Source organism: Oryzias latipes, chromosome 2 (assembly GCF_053564925.1).
Source record: "Oryzias latipes strain Hd-rR chromosome 2, Olatipes_Hd-rR_3.1".
Lineage (NCBI taxonomy): Eukaryota > Metazoa > Chordata > Actinopteri > Beloniformes > Adrianichthyidae > Oryzias > Oryzias latipes.
This window is the reverse complement of record NC_136238.1, coordinates 42,158,767-42,173,409: the sequence shown is the minus strand read 5'-3', so window position 1 is coordinate 42,173,409 and position 14,643 is coordinate 42,158,767. Positions and strand designations below refer to the sequence as shown.

Here is a 14,643-nt window from a genome sequence, read left to right as displayed (position 1 = left end):
ATTCCAGGATCTATTTAATCTCATCCCTAATGTCAGTCAGCAGTCGCCACAAATGGAAACCAATAGATATTTCACTGCTCACTATACATTGTTATCACATATAACTAGACCCACTGTCATCAATCAAATGTTTGTGATCATTAATTTCAATCATTTTGGATAAATAATGAGTTTTAGATTATGTTGCCATCATTAGATAATTTACAGTTTCCCATAGACTATAAGGCTATATATAAAATGATAGAATATTAGGGCCACAGAGGGAAAAAAAGACAAGTCATAATATTGTAACCAGTTGTTTTAAAGGAGGACAGTTGTTAAAATGACAGATGTGGGGCATTTGGTGAAATTGTCCTTCAGTATGGTTTCATAAACGACGACATGCTGATGTGCCAGAATATGAAGTATCACATTGTCATAACTATCAAAACTGTAAAAAGAATATGTTGCTTTTCTGCAGAAAGAACCAGCCTCATAAATTTATGACTTTATCCTTTTTCCTCAGTGGGGCCCTAGTACTCTGTCATATAAAATAATACACATTCAATATGAATATAAAAACACAATGTGCAACATTATGTTCCTTTATTGAATAAGGATAAAACAAAGCAGGTAAACTACACTCAAAAAACGTTCACTTTGAATGAACATAAAAAAATGATGGAAATGATTTCCACAAGATTAGACAGCGTTACTTGAACAAAAATGAATCATATTGGTCCTACTTAATGTACTTAGGCTCAAACTAATAAATTTAAGTTGATTCAATCTAAATACTGCAGTTGGACCCAACTTTAAATTAATATTGTTGCTCACTGTCAAAGGATAAAAGTTGATCCAACTTAATTGAATCACTTCAATTGGTCACACCTCATTAAATTAAGTTTATTCAACTTAAATTTGTATGACTACCTAACACAATTTATGTTGATATAACTTAATTTTTTGCTTTAATTTTATTTATACATCTGACATTGATATAGTTTTCCAAAGTTTCAACCAATGGGTCTTTTAATTTTCACATCAAAGACATTAAATACGCAGTAATGTCCCACATCACAAGACAGGAACTCAAATAACGCGAATTCTGTTTTAAGTCACATGAACAGTTTACCGCACAAGGGGTTTGGTCATCATCCTCTCCCACACTCTAACTCATGGAGCAGAAAAAAAGAACCATAACAGTTTAAATCACTAGTTAAAACAGAGTAAAACAGCTAGACAATAAAACCCATGGACAAAAACTCACACTTAGACCCCAATCTGCCCAGATAGACAAAGACAATGGAATCCCACAATTCCTTGCGATTACTAAAGTATCCAATTTAACGGTATCATGTTGGATCAACATGATTGAAATTAGTAACTTTTAAATGGATTATTTTTATGTATGATCGACATGATTCATTCACGTAAGATTAACAAACACAACATTTTCTGGTTGAAATGACAAGTTAGATTTTCATAAAATTATTTGGCTGGTAATTTAATTTAAAAAAATCTTGAGTGTGCTTTATCACTGTGGCGGTGTTGCCTTTCTTCTTAATTATATCTTTTACCTCCTCGTATGCCTCCATGAGGATTTGTGCTTCCGACGGGGAAAGGTACGCGGCTCTAGTTGCCATGGTAAATCAGTTTATCTGTGATCTTCGGCGGGGTCTGTTTGAGTGAGCCGTGAGCGCGCACCTATCCAGGATTGGTTACACCTGGCTTGATGAATCAGTGTCTGCTCATCCTGGCTTGGTCTTTGTGCAACCAATTAAGCCTGGATGCACATGTTTTGGATTCATTGAGCTCAGCTCAGTCATTTATCCCGGATGTCTTAATTCTACTTTTGTGCAACAGGCCCCAGTAGCGGACAGAGAACTATTGACGTTTTTGTTTGTTTGTTTGTTTTTGTTGTTTCTCTCTTTTCAGCCGGTTTGTCGCGGGGAAAAGGACATTTATTTATTTATGTTCATTATAAAAAGCTGTTTGTGACTAGCAGATATAGTGGCTGGCTTATTTTGTTTGGGTTTATCTGGGTTTGTTTGGCTTGAATAACATGGTGAGGAAACCCCTTGGTAATGTATCAATCAGAAGACCTAGTAAATGTTTTTTGAGCGTTACACATCTACATATTGAGTTGTTCAGAACACATGGACACAGAGTGTCTGTGATTCAAACACAGACTGCTGCTGATTTTACCCTCTGGTTTCTGTAGAGAAGATTCATGATCTCACCTCTAAACACAGCAGGTCCTTGTGAAATCCTGTCACGTTCTGTTTGAAAGACCAAAACAGAGCTAACTTAAAATCTACACATTGAGTTCAGAACATGGATCAGGTTTGTGTTTCATCTGTAACCATTCAGGTTTCATTAGACGTGTTTTGGACAAGTTATCCTTATTTTACATGGATTGTTTGATTTGAATTCAAATTTACTGAAAGAGAGGGTCATTGAAAGCAGCACGATGTGAAACATGTTCATCAGAACTCTGTGCTCATAACAGGAAACCAAACAAAACCACCAGACTGAGGATTTTACAGACCCTGAATTCATTCCACACAAGAAAATCATTGAACTTGCTCAGATTATGAACACAGATTGGATTTTAGAACTGAACAAAGATAAAAACTTTTTCTTACTTATGTAGTGGAAAATCAAGAACAGTTCAACCCCAATCAGAACAATTAGGAAAAGAAGAATCAGTAGATAAAAAAGACGTCTTCCTCCTAAAAATAACAGATCACAGTAAATAAACAGTCTCATGAATGACTTGTTCTGGGTTTTAGTGGTTCTTGTGATTCTGTGGGTTTCTACAGACATGATGACTCACCAGAAAAGAGAGGGTTCTTCAGTTCTGTGCTGTTCTCAGAGCTGACAGGATTTTTCAGGCTGCAGATAAACGTCTCCTCCTTTGTCTCCTAAAGACAAAAGTTCATAAAGTTTCATCACCGTGGACAGTCTAAATCCTCACTAGAGGTTAAAGACTAAAATGTGTTTTTTTTCTAATTCTTTCAATAATTTAGGTTTGTAGTAATATGTTTTAAATGTTTTCTGTGTACCTTAGTGATCTGTAGCTCTGTGCCTTTTTCACGTCTGTCATCTAGAATCCAGAAAACCTCCACATCTCCCAGATCATCAGTTCTGTCAAAGCTACAGGTGAGGGTACAGTTGGTTTTCTCAGGATTACAGTCAGGAGTAATTCTGGGTTTGGGGACTGGAGCTGAAAAGAGAACAAATACAAAACTTGTTTTGATTAATAAAATGAATCAAATCAAAGAAAAGTTACAGAATAACAAACTATAACTTACAGAAAACTCGTAGCTTTATAGCAGATAGGAGTTTTCCATCAATCTCTGGCGTCTACTCGCCGCCGTGCTCTGGTCTCACATCATTGATCGTCAGATTCCCCGTTTTAGTATTTAAACTGCAGCCACCTGGAAGAATGACAGATATTTATGGATGTGACGGTGTGGCTCAGTCAGCTGGTGGTGGTTGCCATACTGTTTACGTATTTTATGTTCAAGTGTCTTGCTGGACAATCTAAGACTGGTTCCTGTGATGCCACCTGGAAAATGATGAAGAGCCACGCCCAATGGGAGGGGCTCATCATTTAAAAGGGAGCATCACAGGAAGTAAAAAGGAGGAGAGTGACAGAGGTGACATGACCTGTTGTGCCCTGCATGGAGCAATTGTGGTGCTCATTGTTCTTGAATAAAAGAACGCTCCTACCTTGGCTCCTCTGCATCATTTACCAGCGGGACCCCGCCACAATGGATTTTTTTAAATGAATTTTATGTTTATTTTCTACGCTAAAGTTAAAGTCAGTTCAACAATCTCATTTCACACAAAAGAAACTGATCCTTTCCGTCACAAGACAAGAAAAACAACAGAAGGTTAGTGGGAAAGTTAATGTAATTTTTTAAAGTAAAATAACAAGAAGGTTTCAACACCACAGTATCATCATATTTGTTTATTATTGGAAAACTACTAAGGTCTCACCCTTAAAGCTGCAGTAGAAAGTTGGATTCCCTCCAAACCAGTCTGCAGCCAAATCAGCTCCATGTTTCCATGTTATTCTGATGATGGACGTTTCTGCATCACCTGGACTGAGGACAACGCTGGAGCCCTTTGACCCGAAAAGTACCTTCACTGTAAAGCAAAAGTTAATGACAAGTCAACACCTTCATCAATGAAATGTCATTTTCAGATCAGCATCCTATGGTCTTATATTATCTAACATTTACATCAAAGAAAGTCATTTCTGGATTAAAATAAGGATTATAAGATAAAAGCAGCACAAGCAATGATAGTTTTCAAAAAGAGCCAAATTTTTACCTCCAAATACGATAAATGAAATATCTGCTGTAAGCTGTTCTGAAGCTAATTTAAGCCTGCTGACTTTACTGAGGGTAGGTTTCCATTGCAACCATAGTCATTCATGTGTTCTCCAAATTTGATGTCTCTGCGTCAAAGTTCTTCTTTTAGTTTACCTTAGCAACCAGGTTTCCATTTGCCACACGCAGATTTAACAAGTTGTTCTAAGTTTTTGTAGTGTTTTTCTTAACTAGACAACCAGCATTTTGTTATTTTGTTAAGGTGACACGAAAACTTAAGTGTTATATTTTTGCTGCTAAGATCAAATAACAAAGAGTTACTGTATTACCAACCACTTTGATGTTACATTGATGAGTGTATTGCTGCAGGAAAAGTCACGTAACCAATAAAGCCAGTGTTGGTGTGTCACAGAGGAGCCAAACAAGGAAGTCTGTCTTCCAACAGTGTTACCAGATTCTGTGGTTTTCTGTCCAGTTTGGATGGTTTTTATTTTATTATTGCAGAGAAAATTTGCTTTGGGCTGGTTTCAGATCAACATAATAATAATAATGGATTGGATTTTCAAGACACCCAAAGCACTTACATTGTGTCCATTATTCATTCACTCCTCATTCATACTTGGTGATGGTAGCTACGGTTGTAGCCACAGCTGCCCTGGGGCAGACTGACAGAGGCGTGGCTGCCATTTCGCACCTACCTCCCAACACTGTTCATACACAGACTTGGATGGAGGAGAACAGGAAGGTTTGGAGTCAGAAATGAAAAAACACAACAAGCATCAGCTGATTGTTGTTGACTTGATGAAGAAGAGTCCTCCATGTTGTTGATCCAACAATGATGAAGCTTTGGAAACAGCAGAGGGAGGAGAGTTTGCAGAGAAAGAAGAAGATCTTCTCCAAACATTCAGAAACAAACAGTCAAGTTAGTGAAGACACAGTTCCAGAAACAAACTCACTTCAGTTTCTGCAAAGAGATGAAGAGGAAGAAGAGTCTCCACTCACCGTGTCAACGCAGCTGCAGCACTGATCACTGACTCACAACCAGGAAGAGTCCACCTGGATGGAGGCGGGGCAGCAGGTGGAGCAGCTGAAGTGGAAAAGTCTGATTCAGACTTTGAGCCTTCCTGGAATCAAACCCTCAACCTGCCTGCTGTCTACCAAGTGAACACCCACTGCTGCACAGTCAGAGGATCAGGAGCGTCAGGTTTTATTCTGACACTCGTCAACATGGTGGACATGATAAAAGGAGCGGGGCTTCTTGTTGGTGAAATGACTGACAGGAGCTGCAGGATGTTTGTAAAGTGACCTGAGAATTCGAGATGAAGATGGAGGAAGAAACATCCCATAAACACAGCAGGACGTTTAGAGAAACTAAAGACAGAGAACAAGTTCAACCAAAATCCTGACTGTCACTGGGAGGAGGGGTGGAGCTTCAAGCTTGACAGTTACAGTCAGGTCCATATATAATGGGACATCAACACAATTCCAGCATTTTTGGCTCTATACACCACCACAATGGATTTAAAATTAAACGAGCAAGATGCGAGTCAACTGCAGACTGTCAGCTTTAATTTGAGGGTATTTACATCCAGATCAGGTGAGCGGTGCAGGAATTACAACAGTTTGCATATTTGCCTCCCGCCTGTTAAAGATCCAAAAGTAATGGGACAGAATAATAATCATGAACCAAACATTCACTTTTTAATACTTTGTTGCAAATCCTTTGCAGTCAATTACAGCCTGAAGTCTGGAACGCATAGACATCACCAGAAGCTGGGTGTCAGCCTTCAGTGCAACTGTCTTCACTTCCTGCTTGTTCTTAGGACATTTTGCTCAGTCGGATTCAGGTCATGTGATTGACTTGGCCTTTGCATAACATTGCACTTCTTTCCCGTATTAAGAGAGTCTTTGGTTGCTGTTGCAGCAAGCTTTGGATCATTGTCCATCTGCACTGTTAAGCTCCGTCCAATGAGTGCTGAAGCATTTGGCTGAACATGAGCAGATAATATTGCCCAAAACACTTCAGAGTTGTTCCTACTGCTTTTGTCAGCAGTCACATCATCAATAAATACAAGAGAACCAGGTCCATCAGCAGCTCTACATGCCCACGCCATGACATTACCACCACCATGCTTCACTGATGAGGTGATATGTTGAGGATCATGCGCAGTTCCTTTCCTTCTCCATTCTCTTCTCTTTCCATCACTCTGGTACAAGTTGATCTTGGTCTCATCTGCCATGGGATGTTGTTCTGGAACTGTGAAGACTGTTTTAGATGTCGTTTGCTAAACTCTGATCTGGCCTTCCTGTCTTTGAGGCACACTAATGGTTGACATCTTGCAGTAAACCCTCTGTATTCACTCTGGTGAAGTCTTCTCTTGATTGTCGATGTAATTCAGTAATTATAATTGTAATTCTGTAATTCTTATTTCCAAAACACCCAAAATAATCATTTTCAAAGCATGCATATTTACAAATGCTGGTGTTCTGTATTATTTTGTATTTGTACATATTTATCAATGATCATATTTATGTATTTATTTTATGGATTTATTATTTAACAAAGACACTATAATTTGTTCACAGAATTAATATCTGATTCACAGCTATTTTTTTAAATTAAGAAATGGTTATGGTTTTGTTTTTTAAAAGTTAATACCAATGTGCCTGGCAGCTACTTGACTTATTCATTTTTTATCCTGTTTACAGCAATTTGGTACTAAATGGCACTGCTGTTCATGTTCACTACTGTTTAAACTGAATTTTACAGACAGTATTACTGATTTCAGCAATGTTACACAAAAGTCTGTTATTCATTACACCAAATAGGACACAAGTTGTTTATTATCACAGTGTTTAAAAACGAAAAAATAAATGGGGAAATATTTTTCAAAAAAACGTTTTTCAAGTTCTTCTTTCTAATATATATCTTATCTCTATATATATATATATCTATATATTGTGAGTTGTTAAGAGACGAGATATATCGATTATCACATTGTCGTCATATCGTGATAGTATCGTTATTGTGAGCAATGTATCGCAAATCGTAACGTATCGTGAGGTACCCAGTGATTCCCAGCCCTAGCTCAGAAACGCGAGTCTGTCTGCGTTCGGCGGCCGATTGCACTACATCTCCCATGATGCACTGGGTTAAAGTGACAGCGTCTCAACACAGAAAGTCTTTGATGGCATCTTTGTCATGCTAAACAGAAACTTAACTCAGCAATATCAAAGATAGGTAAAAAGTGAGATGACACAAAGCGCATGCAAAAACTTTTTTGGCTGTGGCAATGGTGGCAGTTTTATCTAAGTCGCGCTCAGAGTAGTCAGCAAAAGCAAAGATAGGAAAAGGTGAGATGTAACGCAATGCATGCAAAAACATGCGTTTTGCAAATGCAAAAAAAATTTTTGAAAGCAAAAAAAATGTGAAAGCAAAAAAAAAACAACTGGTGACCTATCCACGGTGTCCCCTGCCTTTGCCCATAAGTGGCCGGGATAAGCTCCGGCAACCCCATGACCCCGAAAGGGATAAACGGAAGAAAATGAATGAATGAAAGCCAAAAAAATGTGAAAGCAATATAAAAAATAATTGAAAAGCAAATACTTAGTATTTTTATTTGCAACTTAGAAAGCTTTGTGTGCAACGTAGTGGTAGAAATGTCATAAAAGTGATGCATTAGATCAAAACTCCAAGTTGAGAAGATCAGTTCAACGGGGGAGCTGCAGCACAATAACTGTCCACTTGATGCTGAGAGAGACAGTGGAGCTGATCTCAGATCAGTTCCTGCTGCAGCTCTGACACTCATCTCCACTTCCTCTGATTCCTCCATCACTCTGCTCTCCACCTCCCAGGAACACCGTCCAGTCACAACATCTCTGCAGACCAGCTGCTGCTGCTGCTCCTCTCTCCTCCTCCAGGAGGAACATCAGTCTGACCAGCCCTTCCACCTTCAGAGAGAAAGTGTAGAGACAGAGATGAAGGAATGTCTCCTGATCCTGGTCTGTCAGTCCGTGATGCAGCACAGCAGCAGAAAGAGCAGCAGGAGCTTCAGTCCTGTTCAGAGCAGCAGCTTCCTGTCATCTTCACCTGTTGGAGCTTCTGCTGCTCTGATTGGCTGACTGTTGTCCTGGAGCCTGTCATCATTCTCCTCAGAGCTTCACTGAGAAGCTGCAGCTTCACAGGAAACTCTGCATCTTTGCTCTCAGACTAACTTTGGGACCAAACATCTGGAAGCAGCTGGACTGACTCCAACCCTCTACTGACCTCAGAGTCTGCAGTTTGGAGTTTGGACTCTTCACCAGATCCTGGAGCTGCTGAACATCTGAAGGATAAAGGTTGTTGATCCTCAGGTCCAGTTCTTTCAGGTGGGACGGGTTGGACTTCAGAGCTGAGACCAGAGTAGCACAGCTGGTCTTTGACAACCTGCAGTAGATCAACCTGAATCCAGAACAAAGAGTTGAGTTTAAAGACAAAGTTTGTGCTTTTCAACCTTATTCATCAAACACTGTAATCTCTGATTTTAATTTTTTTGTTCTTCAACCAAAACCTTAAAGGAGAAATAAACAGTTTTCCTGCTTTTATCAGGAATATTTGCAAACTGTTAGAACAGATGTTTGCATTTGTTGAGCTTTACGAAAAATAACAGCAGCACAGGAAGAAATGCTGTCACATTATTCTAATGCATCATGGGAGTTGTAGTGAATGCAGTGGGGCTGATGTCGGACAGACTCGCGCCTCTGAGGTTCATTCTTTTATTCACTTTTTACACGGTCTGACAACGGATCCCCGGTAAGCTTCTAGTAGGCTCAAATGATCAGTGATCCGTTTGGATCACTAGCCGTGGTTCTGCACAGACGTGTGCCGAAGATTGCCCCCCCCTCCATGTGCTCAATTCAAATTGCATGTTTACATCAAACGCCATGCGGGCATCTAATTCGCATACTCCGCCTTTGATTTAACACACATCAAAGTTGCAGCTGGACACTTGTCAAAAGTTATTCTCCCCCTTCTTATAAAAGACATGGGAGATCCGGTGTATTATTTTTTAAAGAGCTCCACAAAGCTGTTGACAAACTACTCGGTGTGAAACATGAGCCTTTTTGATTAACACAAAGCTTATATTCTGGAGATGTAAATGTTTTTAGATCAGAAAAAATTTGTTTCCCGCGGCACACCTGACGTCTCTCACGGTACACTGGATGAAAAACACTGATCTAAACCAATGAGTGTTTCTTACGGAGCCCTCCAAGTGCCAGTGGTTTTTTTTTTTTTTTAAATCTGATAAATCGTACACGTATTAATCAACTGTGCTCGTACTGTTGCGCATGTAACCCAGATGAAATTCTGCGCTGTCACTTTAAATTTGCCGGTTCCTTTGCGCTGTGCAAATACCGCGAGACTATAGGAATCAGGAATCAGGAATCAGGAATCAGGAAACTTTATTGTCATTTTATCATGATAAAACGAAATTAGGCTCTCTGGTCCCGGGCCAGCCGTTTACATTCAGACATAAATAATATATATCAATAATAATGTCAGTAAAATATCAGTCTGTTATGGTGTGGTTCCTGATGAGTATTGCACAGAAGTATTTTTCAAATTGCACAGTATTTTATGTTAAGTATTGCACAGCCCTGTGATATTGCACTTGGGAATTAGCTTGTTGTCCATAGAGGGGGGGGGGGGGTGCAGTGATCAACCGGAGTTAAGCAGTCTGACTGCTTCAGGAAAGAAACTGTTCCTCAGTCTGGTGGTCCTGCTCTTTATGCTCCTCAGTCTCCTGCCTGAGGGGAGCAGGGAGAACAGAGGGTGTGAGGGGTGGGTGGGGTCTTTCAGGATGCGAGAGGCCCGTTTCCTGCATCTGGTCGTATAGATGTCAGTGGTGGACGGCAGGCTGCAGCCCACAGTCCTCTGTGCAGCTTTGGTCACTCGTTGCAGAGCTTTCCTCTCTGCCGCAGAGCAGCTGCCGTGCCACACCGTGATGCAGGAGGTCATGACGCTCTCCACCACACACCTGTAGAAGGAGGTCAGGACTGGGATCCCCATCCCAGCTCGCTTGAGCCTCCTCAGGAAATATAAGTTCTGTAGTGACGTGGCTTTTGTTTTTGGGAGACCTGTCAAAGCACTGACAGGTTGCAAATACGAGGGAGCTGGGCTGTGTACCGCTGCTGCAGATCGGCGTTCATTACCTGAAGCCGGGATTTAAATCTGCACAGTTGAGCAAAAAGTGAACTGGTGAGTGCAGCCATGATTGAGACAGCTGGCGCGGGCGCCAGCTTAATTGAATTGTTTGTTTATGATTGGATGTGGTTAAAATGAACTATTTTTCTGCTTGATAATGTTGAAATATGTATTGTGAGTACTCGTTGAAATGAAATTATTGATGATCATCTACATTGAGATTGAATTTTGAAATGTACAACTATTAATTATGCACTTGAGATATTGTTTTTTTTTTGTAGTGTCCTCCTGATTATGAATTGCGTATGCATTTGTTTATTATGTTAATTAAGGAGGTTGTGGGGATATGCTTTCTTTTGATCAAAGGAAATTATTATTTATTTATTGACCCTGTTTTAACAGGCCAGGTCGCAAGACTGGTCGTCTTGCAGACCAATCTATTGGATGCTCAACCTGAGCACTGGATGGAATTGTTGATCAGGCAGTTTTACCACTCCCAGAAGGAAAGAGGATAAATCCTCTGCAGATGGCGAGCTAAAAAGGAGCCCCGATCTTGCCTTGGATTCTGCCCTCTTCACTGCCAGTGCGGTAGGAACTAACCCCCTTCTCATCCAACAATTTAGCTGGAGTGTTTCTTTCTTTTTTGTTTTGTTTTCTTCTTCCCAAAAGAGAACTATCAAAACTCTTCCATAAGGCCTAACAAACGCCTTAAGAACTATAAAGGCAAAACAACAAAAAACATCCTCTGGACTCAAAAAACATTCCTTTGTTGTATATATCGTGCTTTTTGTATTCACTGTATATTGTAAATACATTCACACTAGCAACTTAAGTCACGTCTGTGGTTTTTAAACATTCACATTCCTCCATGAGTCGAACCAAACTAGCCCAAATTAATCAAAACCAACTTTGTAAAGTTCATGTAAGTCATACACGCTACATAGTAAAAACTTGGCGAGCTAGCTAGGAGGCAACCGTGCATGCACACACATTGCATGTTCATGACTCTGAGGAGAGCACCAGGACTCATAGTTGGTAGCTCGTAGACTCGTTGTTTGCAGGCAGGGGAGGGTGTTAGTCATGCTAACAATGTTTAGCCGTGGATGAACTTAAATTGGAATAACATCGGCCTTCATTTTGTCTGGAACTGACTGGAAACACAAATTCACATGATTGTTTGTACGGTTTCTCAGGACTGTTTATTCAAAAACCGCCTACGCCCGTCCCAAAGCTGCTCCTCTGCTTGGAGATACAAATCTCCTGGGAGACACGGTTCTCCTGAGTCCAGATTGCCTCATCCGTAGCGCACACCGTAACAAAGCCCTTCCCCAGCCCGCAAACACTAAGCTACGAGACCGGCTGCTCCGCTCAGATACATGGTTCACTCGGGTGGAGCAGCTGGTTTATTCTAACAGCCACAACTATTTTTACAATGTGGGTGGTTGCAAAATCTCTATTTAAAAATTAAAAAGAATAATGTCAGGAACACCAAACAATGTCAGACAAACCTTATGAGGGAAAAGAAATTAAAGGAAATATGTAGAGCCCAAGCAGATCTCTAGGCCACGCTGTGACAATGTCACATTACACTGATGTTGTGCAAAACATAGTTAGAGGAAAATTCTTAAGACATGGTACTATCAGGAATTTATGTTTTGTATAAAAAATGTGTAATGTATGTATTCCTGCTGTGGAAAAGGGTGGTTGCCTGATTTTTCATGTAAATTATGCTTCAAAAGGAAAAGAATCAAAACTAAATAATTGGGGAACTTCAGTAAAAGACTATATAAGGGGGTGGTGACGAGATGGCGTGGCCAGCTGACTTCCTCGGAAACGCCGGTGAGGGGTGTGGCGCGAGGATTTCCCCTGTCATACAACACGTTTGTCGCACAAACAGCAGACAAAGTCCACTTTCTCGTTCTGCTAAGCTCTTCTCCAAACAGCACTGAATCATGGGAGAATTTCAGCAGCAGGATGCTGGAAAGTCTTCCTCCCAGTTTTCAGGAGATGATCTTCGTCCTTCTCTGCTGCAGCCCTTCAAGCAGAGACTTTCAGCTCCAACAGATCAAAGCAGAGAGAAGAAGGAAGTGATGAGGAAGAGTCAGCAGCAAATGTTGGACATTGATCCCTGATCAAGCATGACTTCAGCTCTGAATGAAGAGTCAGAAGCTGCTGGGAGCTTTGATGGATGATGTGATGATGTTTGTGGATGAAAAGGTGAGGATGTTTGTGGAGGATGTGTCTGTCAGAGCAGCATCCAGCTGCACCAGGACTCTGTCACTGTCTGCTCACAAACATCAGCCGCTGGACTCTCAGCTGCATCTGCTGAAACACAGCAGCAGGACTCAGAGTGCATGTGAGCGTGCACGGCTGCTTCCTTTACACGCTTTAATGGAGTTTGTTGGAGCAAAGACACAAAGAAGAGCTGATGGCTGAAAGCAGAACATTGTGGAGAACAAATGTCAGCAGACAGCTTTGGAACAAGCAGCTGCAGGAAGATCCTGTTGCAGATCAGAATCTGGACATTTCTGCTCACTGTAGGTCAACACAACTTTGTCATCATATTGATCTGAACACAACTGAAACATGGAGTCTGACCTCAGAGTCTGCAGTCTGCAGTCTGGACTCTCCAGAAAACCACACAGATGAAGAACTCCTGAATCCTGGAGGTTGTTCACATTCAGGTCCAGTTCTGTCAGATTGGACGGGTTTTTCTTCAGAGCTGAGACCAGATCTTTACAGCTGATCTCTGACAAACTGCAGTTCTTCAACCTGAAACCAGACAGAAAAGTGTGTTCAGGGTCCAGGAACTTGGTGCATTCAGTCAGGTGGGATCTGTCCTGATGAGACACTGACAGATGACATTTACAGGTGAAAATTTGGGCCGAAGAATTTTGACGACCTGTAAATGAAAATGCATTATGCATTTTGTGTGTGTGTGTGTGTGTTTGGGGGGGGGGGGGGGGTATTTCTTCATTTTGTATCTTAAATTGGAAAAAAAGCATTTTCAAATGTTATGACCAGACTGTAAAGTGAATTGTTCATTGAGATTTGAAGATCACTTAAAATTATGGGCTAAAAAAAACTTGAAAAGTTTAAACCCCCTGAAGATATTTGACAGAGGAAAAAGATTCAAGAAAACAAAGTTGCTGCTTCATGAAAACTTGGAAAAGAGACATTAAAGAATTTTCCAACAGCAAAGCTTAATTAGACAGAGTCCTGTTAAGAACCTGTAGCACAGGAAATACTCCTCTGTGTTAAAGAGAAACACACAATGAGTCCAGATTGAAGATCTGTACAGTTGGAGGTAAAGCGTTTAGCCACCAAGCCCATGTTTCATGGAATAAGCTCCCAGCTCATGGAAGAGCGGCCGACACAGTTTCTACATTCAAAGTTAGACTGAAAACATTCCTCTTTGGACAGGCTTATTATCAGACAAACTAGTAATCAGAAAATATTTAAATTATTTCTCCCCCTACATCACCTACTGTAATGACCTTTGGGGAAATAAGTACAAAGGAATAAATATCACATGAGTTGTCAGTCGATATACAAGAATACCTCTGTGGAAAAAAAAGAAAAAAAAAGGAAATTCAGAGTCTCAGCGAGACTCTGAATTTCAGCCAGCCGCACCAAAAGGTAATAATGGGAATGGGGGGGGGGGGGGGGGTCAGTCATTGATCCGTAGTCATGTCATCAGTCAGTCATATTGATCTGAACACAGAGCTGAGACCAGAGCTTCACAGCTGATCTTTGACAAACTGCAGTTCTTCAACCTGCAATCAGACAGAAAAGTGTGTTCAGGAGCAGTGATGCAGCTGGAGGTCCAGGAACTTGGTCCATTCAGTCAGGTCGGACCCGCCCTGATGACAGACGGAAATTTTGGGCTGAAAAATAAAAAAATTCAGATTGAATTGAATTGGTAACACTTTATATTAACGTCTTCATCTTGAATCCAATATTGTAATATGCACTTTCAAATGACATCATCAAATTGTAAAGGGAATTGTTAATTCAGAATTGAAGATCATTTTAAATTATGGGTAAAGAGAAAGTCCATAGAAACATCTTTATCACATTTAATGAATCCAACACAAATCAAGTGAACAAAGAAAGTTTAAACCCTCTGCAGATATT

At 40.5% G+C, this 14,643-nt stretch overlaps 1 protein-coding gene and 1 long non-coding RNA gene across 3 annotated transcripts in view; both read right to left on the bottom strand.

The window, feature by feature from the left end:
* LOC111946432 (NACHT, LRR and PYD domains-containing protein 12-like) overlaps positions 1-14,643 on the bottom strand; it is a 103,135-nt gene that overhangs the window by 68,723 nt on the left and 19,769 nt on the right. Inside the window, exons 13-15 of one of the 2 annotated variants that reach the window (XM_078939522.1) lie at positions 13,105-13,278; positions 8,590-8,763; positions 7,279-8,273 (exon numbers count right to left, since the gene is read on the bottom strand). In XM_078939522.1, the coding sequence (XP_078795648.1) occupies positions 8,252-8,273; positions 8,590-8,763; positions 13,105-13,278 (370 nt within the window). In that variant the 3' untranslated portion in view covers positions 7,279-8,251. Of the gene's footprint in view, positions 1-7,278; positions 8,274-8,589; positions 8,764-13,104; positions 13,279-14,643 lie in introns of those variants that run through there. The other variant, XM_078939519.1, reaches the window with a different exon arrangement.
* LOC144988741 (uncharacterized) lies at positions 2,247-3,447 on the bottom strand. The gene is made up of 5 exons (XR_013652723.1): positions 3,297-3,447; positions 3,048-3,208; positions 2,819-2,906; positions 2,628-2,714; positions 2,247-2,261 (listed from the first exon to the last, which is right to left on the bottom strand). It is a non-coding gene; the product is annotated as an uncharacterized LOC144988741 (long non-coding RNA).